The 27,741-nt window shown below is 49.0% G+C and overlaps 1 protein-coding gene across 2 annotated transcripts in view; it reads left to right on the top strand.

The window, feature by feature from the left end:
* Positions 1-27,741, top strand: part of VPS13D (vacuolar protein sorting 13 homolog D) — a 2,754,556-nt gene that overhangs the window by 316,828 nt on the left and 2,409,987 nt on the right. For both annotated transcript variants that reach the window (XM_086921894.1, XM_086921893.1), the window contains exon 14: positions 26,047-26,177. In XM_086921894.1, coding sequence (XP_086778020.1) covers positions 26,047-26,177 — 131 coding nt within the window. The remainder of the gene's footprint in view (positions 1-26,046; positions 26,178-27,741) is intronic.

The raw sequence follows: 27,741 nt of genomic DNA, 5'->3' as shown, positions 1-27,741 counted from the left end.
CACCGTCCTTAACCAAGAAGGTCACGGAGTCCCTTCAACGTATTCGGAAGGACGCAGTGGCCCCCGAACCGAAGAATGTGGTGCCGAAGCCTGCACAGACGCCGGCAAAGGCGCAGACGCCGATCCGCTTCACGCTGCCGCCGAAGACGACGCCGAAGGCTTTCGCTCCAAGGCATGGGGCCGGGATGCCCTTGAAGCTGGTGTCGACGCCCAAAGCGTCATTGGTAGTATCGAAGCCTCGGCTACAGCCACTCGCAGAAGAGGAGCGTCGAGAGGTTGTCATCGACGCCAACACTGGCAAACTCTCTCTCCTTAAGAGGAAAATCACCCCGGAGCCGGTGTTGGAACATTTTCGTATCCCACTCAAAAAGAAGTTGGACTCTGCGGGTACTTCTGCCCCTATGGAGCCTGCATCTCCACGAAATCTAGAACTCTCACCGACTCATTCTAACACTGGGGAAGGTGACGGAGATGAGGAGGACGAGTACAATTATCCAGCGTACTCGGATCCGGAGGAGGTCAATGAACCTTGGTCTGCTGGAGGCGACCCTGAGGACCCTCAGTCAGGTCACGAACCGCAACTTTTTGCAGCAAAAACTTCGCCAACAGAGGACTCTGCAGCCTTCAACGCTCTGATTGAGAGGGCTGCGGCAAATCATGATGTCGAACTCCATGCGGACCCTGTGGATGTCGATTTTCTGTTTACACTTTCTCAGTGGCTGAAAAGTCGGTCAAAACATTGCCTATGCTCAAAGGGGTGCTGAAGCACGCGCCAGAGGTTTTCAAGGAGCCCACTCGGGCGCGAGTCATCAATCCTCGTATTGACAAAAATACAAAGCAGCGCCCACTGATCCAACGTACATCAAGGGACACTTGCCACTGGATTCGTTGGTTGTATCCAACGCACGCAAGCGGGCGAACTTGCAGACCACGGATGATGCTCCTCCCCCAGACAAAGAGTCAAAGATCTTTGAAGCCTCAGGAAAACGTATTGCTGCGCAGGCAGCTAATATTTGGCGCATTTCAAACACGCAGGCCCTACTTGCACGCTACGATAGGGCGCACTACGACACCCTAGAAACACTTCTGCAACACTTACCTGATCAGTACAAGGAGGCAGCTGAAATGTTGATTCAGGAGGGGAAGCTCATCACCAATGCTTCCATTAAGTGTGCATTGGACGTGGCTGATACCGCCTCCAGGGCTATAAACACTAGCGTGTTACTGCGTAGGCATGCATGGCTTAGAATATCAGGCTTCAAACCAGACATACAGACAACCATCTTAAATCAAACAGTTAATCCAGACCACCTGTTTGGCCCTGAAGTGGATGCAACCCTTGAAAAAATGAAAAAAGATACGGACACTGCTAAGTCTATGGGGGCCCTCCAGTCCCAGCAGTTTCGGGGTGGTTCTTTTCGCCGCTCCAATAACAGAGGCACCTCAAGGGGTCAGGCATCGCAATCCACGCAGTATTACAAAAGCAACACCCAGACCTCATACACCAACAAGGGTAGAGGTGGTTACAGGGGCAACAACGTCAAAGGCAGAGGACGTGGAAACAACAGTTCCAGGTCCTCCACCACCAACAAACAGTGACGCCTTGTCACTGCCCCCCGACCACACAACACCGGTCGGGGGGAGACTCCAGCAGTTCCTGCCCGCGTGGAAATCCATCACCACGGACAGGTGGGTCAAATCTCTTATTCAGTACGGTTACTGTCTGGAACTTACTTCCACACCACCAAACATACCTCCAAGAAGCTGTCCTATGTCCGGCGAGCACTTGCTCTTGTTGCAGCAGGAGGTCAAAGCCATGCTGCAAAAAGGAGCAATAGAGCTCGTGCTAATGCAAGAAAGGGGAACAGGAGTTTACTCTCTGTACTTTCTAATCCCCAAAAAGGACGGATCCCTCAGGCCCATCCTGGACCTCAGGCCCCTCAACTGGTACATTCTGTCGGAGCATTTCCATATGCTCACGTTGCAGCAGGTTCTCCCTCTGCTTCAGCAAGGGTCTTCCTGGCTACGGTAGATCTCAAGGATGCATACTTTCACATTCCCCTGCATCCTTCACACAGGAAGTACCTCAGGTTTATGATTCAAGACCAGCACTATCAGTTCAGAGTTCTGCCTTTCGGAGTCACCACAGCGGCAAGAGTTTTTACAAAGTGCCTGGCGACTGTGGCGGCGCACCTACGGCGCCAGAACGTCCACGTCTATCCCTATCTGGACGACTGGCTCATTCAGGCACGTTCGGAACAGCAGTGCGCAGACCACGTGTCCCGCACCATTCATCTCCTGCACGATCTGGGATTCTCACTGAATTACCCAAAATCCCATCTCCAACCCGCCCATATACGGCAGTATCTGGGCGCGACAATAGACACTTTGGCAGCCACTGCGCAGCCAAACTCAGTGAGAATCGCCAGTATCCAGACGCTGATCCAACGATTCAGACCTCAGCACTCGCTTCCAGCGAAGGTGTTCATGCAGTTGATAGGCATGATGGCCTCCTGCATCTCCATCGTCCCGCACGCGAGGTTACATATGCGTCCGCTCCAGGAGTGCCTAGCACGTCAGTGGACTCAAGCTCATGGACAACTAACAGACCTAGTGTTGGTGAGCGGTCGGGCATACAACTCTCTGCATTGGTGGGATCCACAAAACCTTTGCAAGGGCCGACCGTTTCAAGAGCCTGTGCCACAGATTATCCTGACAACGGACGCCTCTCTCCAGGGTTGGGGAGCGCATGTACTCCATTACACAGTGCAGGGACTATGGACACTACAGCAGAAGAAGATGCACATCAATGTGTTGGAACTGATGGCAATCTTCATGGCCTTAAAGGCGTTCAAAGTACATCTGTGCAACAAGGTCGTATTGATCCGGACGGACAACATGACGGCCATGTACTACATTCAGAAACAGGGAGGAACACACTCTCCGCAGCTGTCTCAACTGGCTCAGAGCATGTGGAAGTGGGCCATTCAGAGGAACATCTTCCTCATGGCGGAGCATCTCCCAGGCAAGGACAATCAGATGGTGGACCTGCTCAGCAGGCACAGCCACCAAATGCACGAGTGGGAGATACATCCATCAGTACTCCAACCGTACTTCCAAAAGTGGGGTCATCCAGAGATAGACCTGTTCGCCACAAGGGAGAACGCAAAATGCCAAAGCTTCGCCGCCAGGTTCCCACACCCGCAATCGCAGGGCAATGCGATGTGGATGAACTGGTCAGGCAGATTTGCGTACGCTTTTCCCCCAGCACCTCTGATTCCGCTGGTGGCACGCAAGCTCAGGCAACACTCGATGACTCTCATCCTGGTTGCTCCAACGTGGGCTCGCCAACCATGGTACACCACGTTTCTGGAACTTTCCGTGGTACCGCATCAAAGGCTTCATCTCACTCCCAGCCTTCTGACGCAGAGCCATGGCGACATTCAGCACCCAGATCCGCAACAGCTCAACCTGGCGATCTGGCTCCTGAAGTCCTAGAGTTTGGCTACCTCAATCTTGCCCCCTATTGCATGGACATCATTCGGGAGGCAAGGAAGCCCACTACTAGAGCATGTTATGCGGCTAAATGGAAGCAGTTCGTCATTTATTGTGTAAACCACAACATTGACCCGCTGGATGCTTCCATTCAGAACATCATTTGTTACCTGTTCCATCTATACCAATGCAATTTAGCGTATTCTTCCATCCGCATTCACCTGTCTGCAATGGCCGCATACCTCCAAAATAGGCAACACCTATCACTTTTCAAGGTTCCTGCTATCAAGGCATTTCTGGAAGGACTCAAGAGGGTCATTCCACCACGGACACCACCAGCTCCAGAATGGAACCTCAATGTGGTTCTTACAAGGCTGATGGGTCCTCCTTTTGAGCCACTGCACTCTTGCGAGCTTCAGTTTCTAACTTGGAAGGTGGCTTTCTTAGTAGCAATTACATCGCTACGGAGGGTTAGTGAGTTGCAGGCACTCACCATCCAAGAGCCTTTTTTCCAAGTGCATGCCAACAGGGTGGTGCTCCGCACTAACCCTAAATTTTTACCCAAGGTTGTATCTCAATTCCACTTAAACCAGACTATTGAGTTGCCAGTGTTTTTTCAAAATCCCGAGTCGCTGGCGGAGCGGATGCTCCACACTCTTGACGTTAAAAGAGCCTTATTGTACTACGTTGACAGGACAAAGGATTTTCGAAAGACCAAGCAACTTTTCGTTGCATTTGCCTCACACCACAAGGGTAACGCTATTTCCAAAGCTGGTATTGCTAGGTGGATCGTGAAATGCATTCAGATCTGTTACGCTAAAGCTAAATGCACTCTCACAATTCCACCAAGAGCCCACTCCACCAGAAAGTTGGGGGCCTCTATGGCCTTCCTTGGGAACATTCCCTTGGAAGATATTTGTAGGGCAGCCACATGGTCTACCACACATACTTTTACTAAACATTACTGTGTAGACGTACACTCTAAACAGCAGGCAGCTGTTGGGCAGGCTGTTCTCAAAACACTTTTTCAAACTGCTGCAGCTGGCACGGGCGGCCGCCAATGAGGGGAGCACTGCTATGTATTCTATGCACAGATATGAATTCAGCAGCGCACATGCCTCGAACTGCAAATGCTACTTACCAGTATGCATCTGTTCTTGGCATGTAGGGCTGCTGACATTCATATCGCCCGCCCTCCTCCCCGGTGCCTGTAGCAGCTGCAGTATTCATATATATGCTCATAGCATGGTCATCACTCACATAGTTCACTCCATCTCGGCCAATGGCTAAAAACAATCTGGGGATGGAGGCGATGCCCATGCGCACTGTAGTCCAGGGGAGGAGCCACCTATCTTGTGATACTTCGAAGACTCTTCCAGGACAACAATGTGCAATCATCCGGACCCAACACTAGGCGGCGATCTATGCACAGATATGAATGTCAGCAGCCCTACATGCCAAGAACAGATGCATACTGGTAAGTAGCATTTGTATTCTCTATCATGTCAAAAGTATTCCCACAATTGTCCCATTTGCTTAGCAGTTTCCTCCCGCTCATTGAGCCCACTTTGTACTGCGTTGAGGGAGTGTATCCACCTACACTCCTTGTAATTGAGTGACTTTGTGATGGACCCCCCCCCCCCCTCGGGCTAGCTGTCAGTTTCTCCAAGACCCTCCACCTGATGTCTTCTGGTGTATGATTATGAGTAAGAAAGTGTTCTACTAGCGGTGCACCCACTGTGTTGCATCTAATTCTACTCATGTGTTGTAGGATCCTGCTTTTAACTTTTGTTTGGTCTGTCGTACATAGATCAAGGGACAAGGGCATGAAATAGCATAGATGACCTGCATACTATTGCAATTAGTGAATGAACTGAGTTTGTAGGTTTTGGTGCTGTGGGTGAAAGTCAAGCCCTCCAAGCAATAATCACATGCTCGGCAATTACCACATTTGTGGTGTCCCGTTAAAGGTGGCAGATTCAATAGACTCCTCAAGTCCGATTGTTGAGGCGTATCCAAAAATGCCTTCACCACAGCATCTTCTATATTCTTGTCCCTTTTGAATGCGAACAAAGGTTGTTGTGTTGTTTGTAACTCCAGTATTCCTTAATGATTCTCTGGACACCGTTGCTCTTGGTGTTAAATGTCGTCACATCAACGATCCCATTTGACTCGACAGACCTTTCTTTAATCTCCAATAGTTCTTCTCTTGGATGATACCAGCCCCGTTTCTTGGCACGCTTCAGTAGACCTTTGGGATAACCTCGATTTCTCAGCCTCTGTGTTAGTTCATCTGCCTCTTCAAAGAAATCTTTCCTTTTCGAACAGTTCCTCCTAAGGCGGAGGTACTGACCAAAGGGCAAATTGTCCCTTAGATTTCTCGGATGGTGAGAATCGTACATTAACAGTGTATTTCGTTCCAAAGGTTTTCGGTATAGGTCACTTTACAATAACCCATCCTCTGCCTGAAAAGTCAGGTCAAGAAAGTCAATAGAATCCCTACTATGGGCCATTGTAAATTGGATATCGCTGCTCCTTCTGTTTAGCCACTGCCAAAATTGATCCAGCTCTTCTTCATTGCCCGACCAAATCATCAGGACACCATCGATGTACCTTTTCCAAGCATCAATCTTCTCCAAAAATGGGTCATATATATGTTCTTCCTCGAATTTGTCCATAAAGAGGTTCGCCAGGCTGGGCGCATATGTCGCGCCCATAGCCACCCCCTTGCATCGGTAATAGTATTGTCTCTTGAAGATAAAATAATTCTTCTTCATGGCTATTTCCAATAGCTTGATTAGAAATTCTGTCGGGATCCAGTGTGGCCTCATTCTCTGGTCCAGTGTCGCTCTTATCACCTCGGTGGCACTGTCTTGAGGGATAGATGTATAAAGAGATGACACATCTAGCGTCACCAGTATTTGTCTGCTACTATCAAAAATTTGTCCTTCAAGCAATTGAATGATATGCATACTATCTCGTACGTACGACTTGGTGAGAGGTACCCATGGTTGCAAAAAATAATCAATAAACTGATTCAGGGGCTCCAATATCGAACCAACACCCGAAACTATAGGCCTTCCAGGCGGATTTTGTAACCTTTTGTGTACCTTTGGAAGGGTAAATATAGTCTGTATCCTGGGTTCCAACTGGTTGAGGAAATCACATTCGCATTGACTAAGGAATCCTCCTTCCACTCCTTCCCGGGTGGTCATCTCTATTAGTGCTTTAATCTCATTAGTAGGATCCTTGGGGACCTTGATGTAATTCTCCTGTACTTGTAATTGTTGCTCAATTTCAGCAATGTAGTCCCGTGTGTTATGAACCACAATCGCGCCCCCCTTGTCCGCCGCTTTTATGATTATCGCTTCATTCTTGGCTAAGGTGTTTAAAGCCATTTTTTCCTCCTTATTTATGTTGTATTTTATATATTCTCTTTTTTTCATCAGTTCCATTGTTTCTTCCTATACCACTTTTTCGAGAGCTAGTATCCTATCACTCATCATACATGAGGATGGTGTGAAGGTAGATGGTGGCCTAAAGTTAGTTGCTGCCTGTGTTGGAGTATAGGCATTCTTGGTAAAGAAGTATTTCAATCTGAGTTTTCTGAAAAAACGTTGCAATTCCAATCTCATTTGGAATGCATCAGGTGCCCTTGTGGGTACATATGATAAACCCTTTGACAAGACACCCAGTTCCGCCTCCGTCAATTCATGCTCAGATACATTTATGACAGGATCCATACTGGACTCATCCATTCCAACAGGCTGTGTGCTCCGTCTTTCCTGCTCCAAACGACCCAAATCAGCTTCCGTGACTATGCAGTTGTTGAGTGTCTGTGGTATGGTAAGCGTGGCACCCAATGTGTCAAAGTATTGAGGTTCCAAGACAGGGGCTGTAGGTATATTGATGACACTATCCTCAATGTTTGTAGTGGTGGTATCCCCCTCCGTGTGCATAACTACCACCTGTAAGTCTGCCTCCTGGTTGATATCTCTCCGTGGGCTTCTGGTTGATAAAATCTGAAACGAGAATTGCCTGTTGTTTATCTCCCTCTTCCCCATCTCCTGGGCCTGTCACAATTCTCTTGTCCCGTTCCGCCTCTGTTGCCCCTGGGGTGGCCCTCCCCTGAAAAAGGACGAGGACCTGTATGTTCTGCCCCACTTGTGGAGGGTCTGTCACTATCTGAGTCTGTGCTGCTGTCTACAGAGGACCTTGAAAAAGTATTGAACCTACGTGGTCCCTGTCTGCCTCTGTTCGTATAGAATTCTTGACTATCTTGAAGATATCGGAAGTGTTTAGCCACCAGAATCACGACACCTGCCTTTTTCTCAGGCGTTGAGCAAAAGAATTGATGGGGGAGCGCTCGGGACCTCATCCTGTGCCAGTCATTAGAAAGTAAATGTGTTTCCTGAAGTAAACAAATCTCAGCCCCCGAATTTTCTAGATATGATAACACTGGTCTCTGCTTAACTGGGTTGTTCAGGCCTTTCACATTTAGTGTTAACATTTTTAAGACCGCTTCTGCCATCCTGGAATCAGTGGATAGTGTTTGCTAAGTGAACCTAGTGACATGCCCTCACGCCGCATGTTTGAGCCTTGTCCCTTCCGACACACTGGTTCCCACCCTGCCCCGATCGGCACACTGGTTCCTCCCCCCGTTTGGCACCCCAACCCCCCCTTCCCACCCAACCAACTGCCCTTCTCCCCTTTCCCTAACCCCAACACCCCATCCTTCTCCCCTCGCACCCTAACCCCAATGCAAAAACCCCAAAGTCGTATCATTGTCCCCGGCCAGATAGCTCCAAGACCGGCCTGTGGTAATGTCACTAAAGGGAAAGTGTGGCAATGGTGACCTCTTGCAGCCCCCTGCCCAGCCCCCCCAGCCCGCAGTGATGTAGTGCGATATAGACCCCAAGCCTAGCAAGGTCAGTCAGCTGCAGCGGTATCTCTGGACACCTCCTGAATGGCCAAAGCTGGTTCCTGTGCCACGTGGCAGGATCGGGTTTCATGGAGGCTCCAGAGGAGCGCCAACGGCCCACCTTTTGCCATTCGCCCTGGGGCGGGCGCCGCGAGTGCTCTGGTGAAGGTCGTTGCGAGGCAGGTGGCTCAGAAACGTCCTCAGGAAGTTCAATACCTAGGAGGGAGCAAGTGTCCTGTAGGGATCTTATCTGGCGTAGGGACCCGTTCCATTTAAAGATCAGTCTAAAGGGGTGGCCCCATAAGTAAGGAAACGATGTGGCAACTTAAAACGCATTCTGCTTTTGTAAAGTGATGGCCGATAAATCTGGGTAAAGTTTCACTGGCTTTCCCTGGTGCATTATGGGCTGTTTCTGTCGTGCCTCGCAAAGGATTCTCTCCTTTAAAGGGAAGTCGGGCAAAAAGGCTGGTATGTCAGGAGGAGGGGCTGGCGCACGACGCGGCAAGCCGACTCTGTGCGCCTTGTCTATACAAATGACGAAGTCCACTGTCTCTCCCAGAATTTCCTGGAACAAATCATGTAAGAAGCCCGTGACATCCGGATCCCTCTGCCTTGGATGGCACACCGCGAACCCTGATGTTGTTTCGTCTGGACCTGTTTTCAAGGTCTTCCGCGTGAGCCTGTAGATCCACCTGTTGCTCTCGTAGTCGAATGATTTCCTGCTGGAGCTGCTCCACTTCTTCTCCTTTGGACTGTTCCATCTCCTCTATGGCTGCCACCCTTTCGCCTAGGCCGTCGACTTCTCGGCGAAGCTCACGTTGTTCACCTGCTATTTCTTGCTTTAACGTTTGAAAGTCTTCTCGCAAGGAGTTAAACAGGGATTCGAGAAAGGACTTGGTTATGGGTACCTCCCCATCCCCCTGTTCTGCGGCCGGCTTGGGCGGCTGGGACGGTGGGGGTTTGTCGCCCTTTCGGGGGCCCTTGGTGAGCATGTCAGTGAGAGTGCGTCCACCTCTCCTCCCCGAGGTGGGCATCTTCGCCCACAGGCACGCGGTTATCCCCTCTAGGTGCTCGGGCGGTGGTGATTGTTATGGCTGGCGTATATAGGGGGAGAGACGGCCCTGGTTGGGGTACGGGGCGCTGCAGTCGGCGGTATCGCTGGGGTAGTCGGGCCCAATCACCAGGAGTGCGGCGCAATGAAATCACAGTCTCAACAGGGCCCGCACCGCCACCTCTTCCTTCCAGCAGGTAGTCCTCGCCGCTGCGCCCCCCGGGGGTTGATGCGGGCCAAAAAGCGGGAGGGATGGCCCCGATGTGAAGGAATTCTCTGGGGTTAGTTGGGCGCGCTCACAAAGGGGGCGGCAATCTCAGGCCGGCGGAACCGTCCGGTGAGGAGTCCCCAGGTCTCTTATGGGATTGCCACCGTTCCAGCAAATAATGTACGGGCTCCGCTATGACGGCAGGGTTCCCCTGATGTAGCCCGTGCCCACCGGTGCCCCTTACTGATCTGGGTGGAGCCGGGGGGTTCGCGCTCCAGTCCGCCACTTACTGTTGCTGAGCGCGGGCGAGTAGCTTCCCAGGCTTCCCTCTCCTCCGCCTCAAGTCGGGCCTGTGCCGCCTGGTCCGCCGCCGCCATAATAATTGCGCACCTCACAGCCCTCAGTGCTGGCCGCCGCTCGCCACAACGTCTTACCCCGCTAGTGGGGGAGCGATCTCCGTCCGCTCACTGCTGGTGGACTCTGGGTGCCCCGGTGTCCCCCACGTTCTGGCAATCTGAAAACATGGGGATGGGGGGCAGAGGTAACAGAGGACGCAAAGCCGCGGCCAGAGTATGGCAGCGAGCTGGCCTCCCGGGCAGGGCACAGCACCTCCCCCGCCTGCCGCTTCCTTGTCACTGCCGCAATAGGAAAGCCCCTCACCTCCGCCGTAGTGCAGGATCTGCTGATGTCGACTTGGGAAGCGCTGCTGGGCCCGCAGATCGGCTCCCAGCCAGCACTCTAGCAGCACTCTAGCAACCGGGGCCTCGATTATCGCGGGGCCCACAGGGGGCCCCGCTTCTGTCTCTGGATGTTCGCGGCCGCAGAGCTCCCCCGTCCCCCTCAGCGCCCCTCCCACCGTTGCGCTTGTCTCGTGTCCGCCTCCACTCCAGAGCAGGAGACGGGCGCTCTTCTCGAGGGTCCCGGCAGCGACGACGGGTTGGCGCGAACGCCTCTCACTCCCCGGATTTACTCCGCAGCCATTTTGTAGTCGGCAGGCGATCCGGTCGCCCAGCGTTCCTCCCCACTTCAGACAGCGTTCAGGGCGATCGCATCAGTTCCAGGTGTCTTTGGGCTCAGGACCTCGCCAGGCTGGGGCCGTATAGCTATGTTAGGTCTGGTAAAGGGGACCCGGAGCGGGGAGCCTCAGGGTTTTGCCTCCGCTCAGGTCGCCATCTTGGCCCGCCCCTTGACTAGCCTTTTAAAAAAAATATTATTTTTTATTTTATTTTTACTTTTCTCAAAGTCTTTCAAGAAGTTTTTCTCCTGTTGTGACAGGAATGCCATCTAGGAAGGCCTGCGGCACCTGTGACTGATTGTTGCTGGTGGCGGACCTGCATCTTGTTTTCTTCTGGTGCCTCAAGCACGACCAGTTCCTTGGGCCCTCGCTATCTCCAATCTGCCTTTAGCTCCTTTCCTAGCCATGGAAGGCGCTTCCAGTCGCGTCTATACCCTCCCAGCCACCGTGGCGTGCAAGCTTCTCATCTTCTGCATGGCCGAGGACTCTGTACCCTCAGACCCCATGGGTTGGGCAGCCAGAGCTCAGGACAGCAAACTCCCCCCCTTTCACCCCCAGACAGCCGACAGACCCTTATAGTCGGCCCTCTTACCACGGGCGCCTAGTAGGAGGCAGGTGACGCCATCACCTGCCTGCTGGAGGTCTATATTATCCGACTGATAGATTCTTCAAATTGTCCGAAGGGGATACTCCCCCCCCCCCCCCCCCCCCCGCCCCCCCATCCCTTCTCTGTCAGAAAGTGACACATCTCATGGCCAAGGCAGACATCAAGATGGCGCCAATAGTAGATTGTGGTTGCTATTCCTGCTTCTTCCTGGTGCCCAAGAAGGATGGAGGCCTTTCTCCTACCCTAGACCTGCACCCTCTCCATTTCTTTCTCAAGAAGGAGAAGTTCATAATTATCATGCTCGCTCAAGTTCCGCCTGCCCCGTATGGTAGCGTTGGACTTGCAGGACACATATTTCCACGTTGCCGTCCTGCCTGCCCACAGTTACCTGCGGTTCGTGGTCGACCACAGGCACTTTCAGTTCATCATGCTCCCTTTTGACCTCACCAGCACCACTGGGGTGTTTACCAAGGTGATGGTGGTGGTTGCAGCTCATCTGCAGAGATCAGGGATGCCAGTCTTTCCCTATCTTGACGACTGACTGTTAAAAGCGGGCTCGCCCCAGGCTGTCGAATTTCACCTCCAGACTATGGCAGACCTGCATTCACTGGGGTTCACTATCTACGTGTCGAAGTTACACCTGACTCCCCCTCAGATGCTCCCTTTCATCTGAACTATTCTGGACACGGTGCAGTTTTGGGCCTATCCTCCTGAACGGCGAGACAAGGACATTCAGGCTATGATACTGATGTTTCAGCCTCAATCCTGGATTTCGGTGAGACTGACTCTGAGGCTGATAGGCCTCATGGCCTCCTGCATCTTGTGTGTGAGACATGCCTGCTGGCATATGTTGGCTCTGCAGTGGGAGCTGAAGTTCCATTAGGTGCAACATCAGGGAAATCTCTCTGACATGGTCCAGATCTCAGAGGGAACTGTAAAAGATCTGCTGTGGTCGTTAACAAACTGTGAATGGGTCAGCAGCAGTCCCCTCTCCCTTCCCCAACCATACATGACAGCGGTGACAGATGTGCCACTCCTGGGATGGGGTGCAAATCTGCGAGAGGTGACGATCCATCTGACGGCCACGCATGGGAGTGTTTTTGGAGGCGAGTTAATGCCCAGAGCCAGCAGCCCGCAACCGTGAGATGGCGCCCAGGCAGCGCGGACACGACGGGGACAAGTTTGAGACCTACTGTGGGACACCTTGGCTCCAGTGATAGCTCACCAACTACCAACCAGCGGCCCCAACGGAAGGTGAGCGGGCCGCGGCGAGGGCTGATTGGCAGGGAGGAGACCCAACGGAGCACGAGAGGCGAGTGGCTCTGAGTGACAGGGCGCCCCTAGACGGAAGCGCGAAAATCGAGGCTGTCGGGCCTGGGAGGGCACGAACGGCCGCCACCCTCACGGCGGAGCACAGGGAATCCCAGCTGCGCACCCTGGTAGGTGCGCTCTAGGAACAGCGGCAGGGGACTGGAGCTGACAGCTCCCAGCAGCGACACACACAGCAGAGCCCTACATTTGCCGCAGAAGAGGGGAAGGGAGGTGAAAGGCGTAAGCCCTCGCCACATCTGCTCCCGCACGAATTAACGGCCCTACAAAGCGCGGAGCAGGAATTACGGCAGCAGCATTACGGCAGCAGCATCCCGGGGGCTCCTGACTGGAGGCCGACAGAGGGTGAGTGGACACCCACGCCAAGGGCGCCCACATAGCGGAGGGCGTGAGCCCCCTTTAAAGACTGGCCAACTTCGAGGCATCTGAAGGAGCTGTGGGAGGGGGCGGTTTGGAGGGGCTCCACGCACAGCGGGAAGGTGCACGGTGGGTCTGTGCCCAGGTCAGCAGACAGGCTTATCCCTTTTACCTCGCAAGAGGCACTTAGTGCCGAGCGCAACAGATCCCCGCTAAGAGCAGGCCAGCGTCAGCGAATCAGCACCGGCAGCCACCGACAGAGCGGCATGTAGAGAGTGCCACGGAGGGGAGGCGAAGAGTTCAAGAGCGAGAAAGTGGAGCTCCTACAACAATAAATCATTCGCCTAAAGCATCAGCAGGTGGACCTGCAAGTACACACAGAGGACTTAGAAAATCGGTTGTGACGCAATAACATCCGTGTCAGGGGGGTCCCGCTGCGAGAGGAAGGGACAGACGGGCCGGATACCTCCAGGGCTCTTCATGGAGATCCTAGGCGAAGCTTTGGACTTCGAAATCCGCATTGACAGGGCACATAGAGTGGGACCTGGGAGGTGGGCTCCAGCTCCGCCGCCGCCAGCCATCTTGGCCTGTAGCTCTCTACCAAGATCCAGCCTCCATCACCTTACAGAAAAGGAAAGCATTCAGGGAAGAGACTACCTACCTGAAAGGGGTGCCGTACTCCTGGGGCCATCACTTATGCATAATCTTTAAATGGAATGGCAAGATATAGCAGATGCTCTCTCTCCAAGAAACCTGCAAACCTTTGGGTCAGGCGAATCGCAGCCCGACTCGTTCCCCTAACTCTTCACAGCAGTCCACAGGGAACGGATGGCAAAGAGTGGGGTGCCGGCGGTCGCCTTCCGTTGACTTTAAACCTGATCATGCAGCCATGACCCAGGAGAGGGCGGCGGCCCTAGACGCGGTGATGCGGGACACCTCAACTCCAGAGTAACCTTCAAGACGCACATGGCGATCCCTCAGCACTGAACTATGGATGCCGGGGAGGGGGGAGGTGTGGGGGCCTGGGTCGCCTGGGCTTCACGAGGACCCTACACTTCCCTACCACATGCCTGCAACCATGGACGGCAGGCATCGGACAATGGTATTTTGTTGGGCTTGTTTTGTTGTGGTGGAGGGGGGGCGACAGGGGAGCGGTGGGGGAGCGGGGTGGGCAGATAGTTGGAGGTAAAAGGGGCAGTTGGGGTATGGGCAGGGGGTGGGGTTAGGAAGGGGGATGGTTGGGGCTGGGGGAAGCGGGGAGGTTTTGGAGGGGGGGGGGGCAGTGTGTCAGTCTGGGCGAGGTCTCAAGGAGGGCGTCCAGTGGGGACCGACTTCCATCACCATAGCTGATTTACTCCACAACGACTTCAAGTCGGAACCCACAGTGAAAGTCATTACTCTTAATGTAAAGGGACTCAATAACCCTATCAAACAGAGGGCCATCCTGTCATGCACCTTTTGTCCAAAGATTGGCACAGAATGAAATCTGGGGCCTTTCCCCAGCAGGGGTCCCTCCACGTCCCCAACTCAGTACAGGAACCTGTTCTTAGGGGAACGTTATTGGATCTCCTGAGCCCTCAGGTTAAGCACGTCCTGGTGGGAGGAGACCTCAATCTCGTTATGGATTCTGCACGTGATAGGTCAGGCCACCTCTATGGCTCTACAGGAGCGATTTCAGATGAGGGGAGGGACTGGATGAAACAGAAAGGATGCTGGATCTTTGGCGGGAGGCCCATCCCTGTAACACAGTACTCCTTCTAATCTCACGTGCATCACACATACGTCAGACTCGATCACTTTATCTGTTCCTCGGAACTTAACTCATTGGTAGATGAGGTGGACATAACCCCAGCAGCACTCTCCGACCACGATGCGGTGTCAGTCTCCTTCACAATCCCCCACACTAAATTAGCTAGAGGACAGAGACAGTTGTTTTTTTAGACAGAACGCTTGCACACTTCGGCATCTGGAGACGTTTCAGGGCCTGGGTTGCGAGCTGCTATGATAAACCAAGGGCAGTGATACGGGTCAATGGCACAACCTCGTGCCCATTTGACATTTGGCGGGGCACGAGACAAGGGTGTCCGATGTCTCCCCTCCACTTCGCGTTATACGTGGAGCCCTTAGCACAGAGGATTCGCGATAATCCCGACATTACTGGTATTCACTTTGGAGGGGAACAGCACATCATTCGTTTGTACGCGATGATATTCTGACGGAGCTGGAAAAGCCTAAGAACTCAGTGCCAGCCTTCCTGCGAGAGCTGGAGGCCTTTGGGAGGGCATCCGGCTTTAAAATCAACACAGGGAAATCAATGCTCTTACCCTTAGGGTGCAACGTAACCAGGCTGCAAAGCAAATCCCCGGAGTATGGGGACCTCCAAGCACACAACACAATCCCTTACCATGGGATCGTCCTAACTCCGTCCACAGAGTGCACAGTTACCCTGAATTATGCGAACCTCTCCTCCTAAATACACGGAGATCTGAGGAGATGGCAGCAACAACCTCTATCTCTTCTGGGCCGCATTACGGCGATAAAGATGTCCACCCTACCTAAAATGTTATATTTGTTTCAAGCCATCCCAGTCGGGCCCCCTATGTAAACGATCCGAAAGCTGCAGGACATTGTGCTACAGTTCATTTGGGCCCGGAAATGGCCCCGAATGCGCAGGGATCTTTCCTACCGTTCCCCGGATGAGGGAGGGCTGGGGATCCCCAACCTTCTAAAGTACTTTCAGGCAGCCCTACTCCGCTATTTAGTGGAACGGAGTCGGCCTGAATCAGAGAAAAGGTGGCTCTTCCAGGATAGAGTGATGGAGCAGTCGACTCTCTGGAAAATACCTTTCTGAAACGAGCGGATAGGCCAAAATACCTTAACAAATCCCCAATCACTCGCTCTACAATGCAGATCCGCAGGCCACCTTTGTGATCTTTAAGGGTTTCTTAAGTTTTTTGGATCCCCCACGGCTTTACGACATCATAGACCCAAAAAAGTTCCAGTACTTTCAGCTTCGGCACTGGTTGATGCAACCAGAGATATGCCCACTAGTGGGCACAGGATTGAAGACCTACGAGAAATGGCTTGTTGCCAAACAGACAGATCCTAAGCAGATTACCGAGCTGTATCGGATGCTCAGCTCACCGACCCCCTCGCGGAAATCAGCAGTTCAGAAACGCTGGGAGAAGGAGTTGGGGAGAGCTCTTTCAGCAAAGGAATGGCAAGCCATATAGTACAGAGCAAATCACACTACCAAGCACACAAAGAAATGGCGGTCAAGGTAGCAACTTATTGGTATCTAACACGTCAGATTAAATAGAGGTAATCCTAACCGCAGCCCGACATGTTGGAGAGGGTGTGACGAGGAGGGGACATTGACTCACCTGCTGTGGGAGTGCCGTGACGTGACAGGATATTGGACAGAGGTTCTTAACGACATTAATAAGCAGTTTGACACCAAAATACCTCGCTTTCCGGCCTACACACTTTTGGGGTTGCCAAATGCACTTACATTCCCATTAAAATCGATCAGGGTTTGGCAATGGGGGCGGCAGTCCAACATATCCTCTCACTCTGGTGTACACAGACTCGTCCTTCGCACACAGGGTGGTTACACAAACTTTGTTACATATTTGGCATGGAATGTATCTAAGCTACCCTCACCCAATCTGTGACAACTTTTAATACTATCTGGCACCCGCTCTTATCCTACTGGCACTAGAATTTGAAGTTAACGAAATCAAATACCCGAAATATCTTCGCCTCCGGAGACTCACAGGCCCTTCCATGTCGGATTACATCTCTGCGGACTACAGTCACCCTGACCTGTTTGAGTGATAACCGAATTCGACATGAACATGGCACACCGTTTCTTGGGCGGGGGCGGGGGGGGGGGGGGGGGGACAAGGGGGATAGTGCGGTTGGGTCTTTTTTCCATTGTTAAATTGAGTTTGTTCCTTATGCTGCTAGCAGCGGCCAGTTCGGGCAGGACAACCGTGGACATCTGCCTTATGGACTCCGACTACTCTTACATTGCAATGATACTAGGTAGTTGGAATGGGTTCGGAGAGGGTCTGGTTCCATCATACAGGGATGTTTGGTAAATGTACTGTATCCTCTCTATTGCTTAAAGCTCAAGCTCAATAACACAAAGTTAACACAAAAGACAGGTCGTTGTGTGACATACCTTTGATGTGTCCACAAATCATTTTGGGCCCTTCCCTGTCACAGGCAATTGGAACACCAACTCAAGTGAGGTAGCATTTTTATCAAGAGACCCGGGGGGAACGCTGGGTGTTAGGAATTTTGTGGTTTCTTCTGATTCTGAAAGAATATTGCACAGAATGCAAGGAAAATGTGTGATTTTAGTCACATTTTGAGGTTTGCAGGGCATTGTGGGTAAGAAAACTTGATGGGATCTACGAAAGGCACACCACCCAGGACTCTCCTGGGTGTCTAGTTTAAGAAAATATCTAGAGTTGGTAGATGTTCCCTATAGACAATGTACACCCTTTCAGAGAAAGACCTAAAAGACCAATATTACTCCTCAACCATCTATTCCTCAAGTACACACACATACTGGGTGGATTTGGCATGAGGGTGAGTAAAAGGTTAGACATGTAAATTTTATTAACAAAAGATTTCACAGAATTGAAATACACTTTTAATAATTGAAAGGTCATAAACTGAGCCCATGACTCACAACTCGTTAGCTGTAAAGCCATGTCAAGGCACAACCCTCTTTACAGGCCATTCACACACCTTTCATGTGTGAAAAACACAAGACCATTCACACCACCATCCGCAGGCCCAGCATATTACAGCACTCTCACCAACAGACCGCGCCATTCAAGGGCCCATCACTTTTATAGGCCCACATGACTGACACACCAATCGCACCAGCTGGTGGCTGACTGAGTGTGTGAACTGGTGTTTGGCTAACAGGGTGTGTAGTGACCTGCAGTAAGTCACTACTCACACCGCTAGCTAAATGCCAGCTCATTACGCCGCCAGACATGTGCCAGTCCATGCACATCGACAGCCAAGCTCCAGCTCCTGCACACCGCCAGCCAAGCGCCTGCCAGTCCATGCAGACTGCCAGCCAAGTGCCTGCCAGTCCACACACACTGCCAGCCAAGCGCTAGTCCACACACACTGCCAGCCAAGCGCTAGTCCACACACACTGCCAGCCAAGCGCCAGTCCACGCACACTGCCACCCAAGCTCCAGTCCACGCACACCGCAAGTCAAGCACCAGCTCACGCACGCCGCCTGCAAACATAGTCCACGCACCCGTTATCAATTTTTTTTTTACAAAAAAGAAACCACAAACCAATTTTGTATTGATACAACACTATAGCTGCGAACACAACATCTCTAACTAAACACATCAAACTAATGCCAACCGTGAAATGTGAACAAAACCTATAAAACAATATAGACCAGTCAGTTTACTTTTGCGCTCACAGGTGCTCCCCATGGCTCTGTTGCATATGGTACAATTTAAAACATGTTGGCACACACATTCCTGGTTTAGAAGGACAATCGGGGCAGTACATACAACTCTTCTTCCGCACATTTCTTTGGATACTGACTCTACATCTCATACTGGGAAAGTCTTTTTCGGACTTGGGAGGAATGGGATCAGGAAAGTGGCAATCATTCAGTCTAGCCACATCTTCCACCACTCCAACTCTAGGAACTTCTACTGCAACAAGGCTGCTTATCACAGACTTCTGAAACTGAACAAATGTCCTCTTTGACTCTGGAGAACAATCCTTGAATGCAACAAAAGCATTGAAGGTTGCTAAATGGATGGCCAACGTCTTATATCAAATGTAAGCCTTATGAACAGCAGTGTAAGGTGTCAACCTCTGATCTACTCTAGCTACACCACTCATGTGTTTATTGTAGAGTTAAATGCACGCATGTTTGTGCAATTCAGCAACCTGTCCCCAAACAGTCACAGGTGAAGTACTTTGCAGTGCAATGACCTGGCTGAATTTTTTTCAGCAAAAGTAAATAAAATATATGCCTCCTTTCCCTGCACTCTCACTCCCACCCCTCCGCTAATTCAGGATAAAATCAAGACCTCAGACTCCGCTTCAGCCCCTCCTCCTCTGCTCAGTCACTTTCCTTGCATGGATCTCGAAGTATTGGAGTCCATGGCTCGGAAAGTAAAATCCGGATCTCCATCTGATCCGGCACCCCCTGAGGCCATGATGCTGGTCTTTCAGACTGTCCTACCGATCATTAGGAACCTGCTAAATGCCTCCATTGCCTCGGGCATTGTCCCCTCTGCTTGGAAACGGGCGATGGTCCGAACACTGATAAAAAAAGCCCAATCTGGAACCATCGGATTTTGGGAACTATTGTCCGATCTCCCTGCTTCCCTGGGTGAGTAAGATCGTGGAGAGGTATGTCAATCTCCAGCTAGTCAGCTTCCTTGAGGATAACCAGCTGCTAGACACCACCCAGACAGGGTTCAGGCCCAAGCATGGAACAGAATCCGCCCTCCTAATGGTCATCGAGGAGTCCAGGAAAATCCTTGATCAGGGAGGATCAGTGGCAGTGATCCTCCTTGATCTCAGTGCGGCATTCAACACAGTCAGCCATGCCACCTTACTGAACCGTCTTTCGAATGTCGGCATTGTGGACAAGGCGTGGCTCTGGTTAAAATCTTTTTTGAGCAACAGGTCATTCCAGGTGTTTGATGGACAGACAGTGTCCTCTAGCATTTCTCTGAAGTGCGGAGTCCCGCAGGGTTCCTCATTAAGCCCGGCGCTTTTCAACATCTATATGAGGCCACTGGCTGAGGTAGTTCGTCCGTATGGAGTCAAGATCATATCCTATGCGGACGATACCCAGCTGGTGGTCTCATTAGCGCAGGAGGCTCTTCAATCACGATCAGGGGGCCTTACTAAATGTTTGGAGGAGGTGAAGACCTGGATGACTCAGTCATCATTAAAACTTAACGGTGACAAAACGGAGCTCATGCTTCTGGGCCCTGCCGACCCCACATTTTTCAACTCATTGTGGCCCCCCTGTCTAGGCCCCCCCCGCGGCCCTGAAGGATAACATCAAAAGCCTAGGGGTATGGCTGGACAGGAGTCTCTCACTTAACACCCAGGCCACAAAGCTTTCAGCCACCTGCTTTGGAATACTCAGGACACTGAAGAAAGTTCTTCCTTTGCTCCCAATGGAGGCAAAGCAGATAGCCATACAGGGCCTGATACAATCACGGCTGGACTCTAACAACGTCCTATATCTGGGTGCACCAGAGTACACCTTAAAGAGACTACAGCTGGTACAAAACTGTGCCGCGCGCACTCTGCTACAGATTCCTCGCAGATTGTCAGTAAAGGCGGCTCTGACTAATCTTCACTGGCTCCCAGTGCGTAAGAGAGTCTCTTTTAAAGCAATGTGTATTGCCCACCAGGCTTTCTGGGACTCGGGTCCTTCAATCACCCGTGATCTAGTAAGCCAGTATCACCCAGGTAGAAATCTGCGCTCTAGTCAGGCCTTCATGGCAGCAGTCCCCAGAGTCAAAAGATCCAGAACTGGCGGAAGGACGTACGCCTTCAACGCCGCCAAGATCTGGAACTCCCTCCCGCTTCACCTGAGATCCAATCCTGATCTCGCTTCCTTCCGTAAACAATTAAAAACACACCTATTCAATTCTGTTCAACTTAACTCAGTTTTTTTCCCTCTTCTTCTGGTTCTCAACCTGTTCACCCTTCACTGGTTCCTTTTAGCGCTTGGACGCCTCAGGGCAGCAATCGCGCTGTTATAAATTCACTTTCATTCATTCATTCATTCACTTTCATCATGGATGGTAGTCAGAATGTAGACATCTCTCCAGTCTGAAAATGTCACAGCTAGACAGTCCTCACTATGCAAGTCACTGCACTGTCCCCACTCACGTTTTTTACAAACAAGCTCTTTTGGGTAACCTTTACGGTTAGAACAGATTGTACCACCAGCAACAGTCTCCACTTTGAACAATAGCATACCAGTGGAGAAGTTATCTACAGATAAATGTTGACCTTTGCTAAAAACTCCTCTACCACGTTCCCACACAATTTTCTCACTAACTCCAAAAGTGGATGGACAATCAGGGAGGTCAGTAGTGAAATTCCTACCAGTGTACACCCCGAAATTATAGACATATCCAGTACTACACTCAGACAGCATATACATCCTAATTCCATAACATGTCCTCTTTCTAGGAATGTAGACTAAAAAACAGACTGCCCTTGAGCTGGACCACACACTCATCCACAGCTATTTCTTTCCCTGGAGCATAGATCTCTGAAAATCGATCTGCAAAGTGTTCAAGGAGAGGCCGAACCTTAAAAAGATGGTTCCAGTCAGGGAGGTCTTGTGGCAAAGCTGAAGCATTATCAAGAAAATGCAGCATCCGAAGCAGAAGCAAATACGGATCATGACTCATGGTTGCAGGAAATATAGCCATTGTCATTGAAGGACTAGTAGACCAATATGAAGACACCACAGCTTCCTTATCAAGCCCATCAAAAAAGTTCAACCCAAGAAGAACTTCAACTCATCAAGAGTTCACCGGCTTGCTCTGGAGTTGGGCTTAAGCCTGGTAGTGTTGTCCCTCAAATACTGTTCAACATACAAATTAGTCTGGTCAGCAGTCTCATCCAAAAATACATTGTCCATAAACAACCTAAAGAAATTTATAGGCAAAAAGTTTTAAGTATTCAGTCTACACCCTGCTACACTAGTAAAGACCGGCAACACAGGCTGAGCCATATTTGGAGCAACCCAGAGTTCAGCACTTCCAGTGGGAAGGCTTTCAGCCCCAGGCTGCAATTCAGATGCCTCTTGCTGCACTATCGGCATACCAATGTCCTCCTCTAAAAGAGGTACTTCCTCCGCATTGAGGGGTTTCATCATCAAATGATTCCTCTCTGACTGAAAATTTACTTCCAGAATCCTGGACTTTCTCCTCTGTCTCAGATGCAGAGTCAGTCTCAAAATCATGGTTAGAGGAAGATTCGAAAAGCATACTGTATTGTATTGTATTGTATTGTATATCGATTTATAGAGCGCGATTGCTGCCCCACGGGCGTCCAAGCGCTGAGTCTCTAGACAGAACTGTACTATTAACCTGCTGGGCTTTAATCCTGCAGTTAGCCATAATCCTTACTAACAAAAGTAACCTGACAAATAAGTCAACAATAACCAACACTGTGTAAAATATTTAATAAACACAGTGTGGCATTATCAAACGGAAAGTAAAACTACTGGTAATCTGATAGGAAAATGCAATCAATACAAAGCACACAAAGGCCTGTCTATTGAAAAACAATACCACTCACTTGCCAGAGACCGCTAGACTCGCCAGCACCTACTCTGCACAGACAATGCAAGCACCAACAATTTCCCAGTAGAAAGGAAAAAGAAAAGAAAAGTACACACAAGCCAACATAAAACACATTGTGCACAAATCCATGGAGAATTGCATACACAATAAAATAGAAGCTAAAAATTCTCTTAATATTACACATTCACGCAGGGAAAAGATACTCATATTGAGTAAATAATGCAAAAACGTTTTCTTACCAAACACATTCAACTACACAAACTGCAGATTTACCAGTGCCAAAACTGCCAGCAGGAGTTGCAGCAAAGGAAATCAAGAGCTTTGCACTAGAATAAAAAGAAGAAATAAAACTTTACAATCACAAATGCAAATAACAAGAAATAAAACAGTTAACATTATAAAACCTTATGCCTGCCTATCACCACCCAAATGCCAGCCACACACATCGCCAGCCAGAAGCCAGTCGACACACACAGCCAGCAAAATCCCCAGTTCAAACACACCACCAGCCAAATGGCAGTGCACACACACTGACAGCCAAGGGCTAGTCCAAACACACCCCGCCAGCCACACATACACCACCAGCCAAACACCAGTCCACGTATACTGCCAGCCAAGCGCCAGTCCATGCACACCGTCACGCAAGTGCCAGTGCGCACACACTGCCAGCCAAGCGCCAGTCAACACACACCACCAGCCAAGCGCCAGTCCACACACCGCCAGTCAAGCACTAGTCCACACACCGCCAGTCACACACATCACAAGCCAAATGCCAGTCCATGCACTCTGCCAGTCAAGCACCAGTATACACACTCCGCCAGCTAAGTGCCAATACACGCAGCCGAACTCCAGTACACCCATACACACACACACTCTCTCTCTTTCTCTCTCTCTCTCTTTCTCTCTCTCTCTCTCTCTCTCTCTCTCGCTCTCTCTCGCTCTCTCTCGCTCTCTCTCTCTCTCTCTCTCTCTCTCTCTCTCTCTCTCGCTCTCTCTCTCTCTCTCTCTCTCTCTCTCTCTCTCTCTCTCTCTCTCTCTCTCTCTTTTTCTCTATCTCTCTCTCTCTCTCTCTCTCTCTTTCTTTCTTTCTTTCTCTCTCTCTCTCTCTCTCTTTCTTTCTTTCTCTCAAAGAGTACCCAGTTGGTGAATGGAGTTAAAGCAACATGAGATGGGAGGCAAAAGGAAGGGGGGGGGGGCAGCCTTGCCTCCTCCAGTCTCCGATGCCATGGGTGGGACTGCTCTTGTCCAGACACGTCCTGCGCTGCAGGAGGTGGTGCGCACTCTATAGTGCGCGGGCTGTAAGTGTCTGTGGCCCGTCCTCCTGATGGACACACGGCATGCTGGACAGTGAGTCCCAGGGAAATTTAGCAAGTAAGTCTTTCAGTGCCTCCCCTGAGGCCCTGTTGGGATTCAGGAGTGTTCAATGGGAGTTAAATACCTAAGTCAGAAGGTAAAATTTCTTGCCCCGGACGAACCTGATTGGTATATCCGGACTGCGCTCCATCGCGACAAGCCGTACATTTTACCTTGATTCTTACAATGACCATTGACTATCATTAGCACTTTGTGCTTCAATGGTGCTTTTTCTACTTAAAACTTTGAAAATTCATATCTCCGATTCCCTTTACTGAATATTTGTCATTTCGGTGTCACTTTGTTTGTTAGATTTTATTTTCTAAATCTTTTTGTTTTTTATTGTGTGGCATTTTGACTTTATTGTTGTTTTAGCTTTTCATACATACTTTACACATTGCCTCGAATGTAAGCCTGTTTGCTTTATGCCATAGCTACCAAGGGGTTGAGCTCAGGTTTATTTAGTGACTTTAGTGATTTACCCTGACGAGGATTGTGTTTATTGCTTAAGGTGGGTACTTATCCCACTACACCTAATTTCCTACAGACACATTGCAAAACAATGAAGAACTGCTGCTTACTACTAGACAAGATCTTTTTGTTCACCAGTAATTCCTTCCATGCCATACCTGCTATTGTGTTACTACCTTCATTAATACGGTAACGCAGAAACCTAAAACCCAAGTGTTCAAGAGTACAACTCCTTTTTCATTGGTCTAGTTCTAGGTAAGAGGCTTTCACAAAAGCAGATTAACAAGACTTTGCTTAAACGGTTTTTAAATTGAGTAAATTAGTGATCAAATCTAATATCAACGGAGGGCTAGCATGCAGGTCGGCCACATTTAAAACATTTTTTATTAATGATGGAATGACTGAGAGCCCTCAATACATGGAATAGAAACAGCACTTCCCATGAAGAGAGGACATTGCATTAGTTCTGATTCAGGCTAGGCAACCTTTCCAACACCTACGCATCTGTTTTGCTTAAACTTAACAGTCTCAATCTTCTCATTACCCAAACACCATGAACACAAGAACTTTTTCTCTCCAAATATCAACACATTGGTCATACTCACATGTATGTTTAAACAGTCTTAATTAACATAATTTTCCAATGCAGTCAGTTGTTTTTTGCAAACTTTAGGAATAATATAATTCTGGTTTTGATAAAGATTCTTTATAATAAAAAGAATGTAATCAGACCGATATAGCCTTTAAATAGTCTACTAAAATATGTTTTAAAAACACCAACATGGGTCTTTTCTAACAAAGATCCTGTGCATGAGTGGGACAATTAAGGATCTCGTTTGTGGGAGGGAAAATTAATTGCTTATAATTTCAATAAGTTCAACTATTTATTTGGCATAGTGTGTCCCTTGCTGCATCGCATAATACTAATGTGAGTCCTGCAACAATTTCTTTGGTGCATGGAAATTCTTTATGCTTCCTTGGGTTCTAAATTTATTTAGCATATGTGCATAATGTGGTGGTTATGGTTCTCTACTACCAGTCTCCCAAAATATATTTGACATTTACAAATTTAGAAAGGGCTTATCTGGCACGGTGCGTGTAGGAGCAGATATGTCCATGGTATTTACTAGAAGTAAGGTACTCTGTTTCCCAATGAAGATGGAAGGTTATTCTTTACTTGATATCTATATTGTTGCTGCCATCTTCTGTTAGCTCGGTTACCCTTTGTTTGCATATGCAAGCCCATATTTGTTTTTTTGTTGGCATCTGGGACAATCAGAGACTCTTTGCCAAACAGCTAATCGTTTCTACAGCACCCACCCCCTCCAAGAACTCAAGGTCAGTGCCATTGAACCTTTTTTTTTCTATTTCTTCTTGTATAATTATTATCAGATGGCTATTGCTCTTAGGAACTTTGTCACCTCTTTTGTGCACTTCTGTACTGCTACTCCTGCTTTTCCTAATTCTGTGATGTCAGTAGTGACTCTTGAAGCAAAAGTCGTAATTTTGACTGGACCTGTATCACAATTAGCTTTTCCTGCGTTTGGAAATCGTAAACAGTCACTAGTTTAGCAACTAACACTTTGTGCGTTGAGAAGATTTGCACACTCCAAATTGCTAAATTGTGTGTGTGTGTGTGTGTGTGTGTGTGTGTGTGTGTGTGTGTATATATATATATATATATATATATATATATATATATATATATATTTATCAGAGTCCTAGTCCCCTGAAAAGAGGAAATCAGTTAATTTAAGGGTGAATTATTAATTCTATTGATTTTAAGAAATGGCGCATTGTAAATAAATACTTGCAAAGTTTCAGGATTCCCTTTGACTCAAATGAAGTCTTCAATAAGGTGGCAATAACTTTTCTATTTTATTTTTAGGAGTAAAAATTGGAGTTGAATCTCTTCCCCGGAGAGAATCTTGTTTGTACATGGTGAAGCTAGGTGGACTGTTTCTTCGTGATCTAGCAACTGAAGGAACAATATTTCCTGTTCTTGTCTTCCCTAATCCTGTAAGTAACAATTAAAATTCTACCACAATTAGTGCAGTAAAAGCAAGGTCCAGCATTAATTGGATAGGTATTTCTCAGATGTTGATTATTTATCCTGGATGTCTTTTTGCAACTTTCTCATCTTGTTAAATGTCCCCAGATACCATATTCAGTCTGGAAAAAAATCATTCTGCATCACAGGTTAGTCACGGATAGTCATAAAGTTTAGAATAATGCCATACTTCATGTGGGGACCCTGTAAAACTGATATTCTATATGTATAGATGTGAGAGGGTGAAGAGTTAAACATAAGGAAATACCAATGACCTTCAAAAGGCCAGTTTAGGGATGAACTTGCTAACACTATATTACAGGACTTATGACGAGAGCCTGCTACCTAACATGTCTAAATAGAGAGAAAAAGACCAGCCTGATAGGCCTACTTTAGAAGAGTTAACTAAATACGCCGCCTCTTTAAGAATTCCATATCAGAAGATGCCTTTTACTGTTAGTTGCAACACAGTGTCAGTTATTTTTGGTTCTAGCTTATGTGAGTGACATTCTTGAACTCTGGGTGTTAAGCTCCAGTTTTTGTAAACAAATCCTCTCAGACTTTGCAGTTTATTTTTTACCCTATATGTTGTCTTTTAGTGTTAGAAGGTATTTAAAGGTGTGTTTTTTTAATATTATTTTTTTAACAAAAGTAGAACAGCGATTAAGATATCATCCAGGTATATTACAGGATTACATTGGTCATAACATTGCTATTATGCCAACGATAGATACCATTAAGCTCTCGCAGTCCTGCACAATGTTATCGTTATCAGGCTGTACATCAATTATAGATTTAGTTGGTTGCTCTTATTTATCTTCTCTCGATATTCACTCAGCGAGAACGTCACTAGGTATCTGTGCATTACCTGTTACCCATGCTCTGAACTAGGCCCAGTAAAAAAATTTCAGCTCATTGCCCAGCCATCCTCTCCCTGAGTCTCAGTCAGCAGGATTGGCAGGGAGGGTCCCAAATAACTTTAGGACAGGATGCCTCAGGAAGCATCTCTGAATATGTTTCTAATAGTTCATTCCAGTACTATGTCTGACATTCACATCTTAAATGGTGGCGTCCTTCCCCCTCCCTCAGTGTCAGGTGATTTGATGTATGTTTTAAGGTATGTCTCCCTTTTATTTCCATCAGTTTTTTAGCACTTTGCATTCACTTTTTGTGAAGTGCCCTTTGTATGTAAGGTAGAAAACCACCACAGACCGTCACTAGTTCTGGGAGGCCTGTCTCCTAGCTTTGACCTCTACTGTGTCTTCCTCCTCCAGGGAGTCCCATGGGGTAGATCAAAAAGATGAGAAAATACATCATCAGCACCAACATTCCCATTCAACATCAAAAACATCAATGTTGTCGAAGGGGGCTTGGCTCACGTTTTTGCTGCTGAGGATAAGATTATTGCGGTGGCATGCCATCGTCACTTGCCAACCGGGAAGACTACGATGTTAAAATGCTCAAGGCCATAACATTTGCCATGCTTTATCTCAGGATCACCAGAACTGCTGACGTAATTCCATTGAACGCCAA

The sequence above is a fragment of the Lissotriton vulgaris genome, chromosome 5, assembly GCF_964263255.1.
Source record: "Lissotriton vulgaris chromosome 5, aLisVul1.2, whole genome shotgun sequence".
NCBI classification, from domain to species: Eukaryota; Metazoa; Chordata; class Amphibia; order Caudata; family Salamandridae; genus Lissotriton; species Lissotriton vulgaris.
The sequence above is the reverse complement of the archived record's forward strand: the minus strand, read 5'-3'. Positions and strand labels throughout refer to the sequence as shown.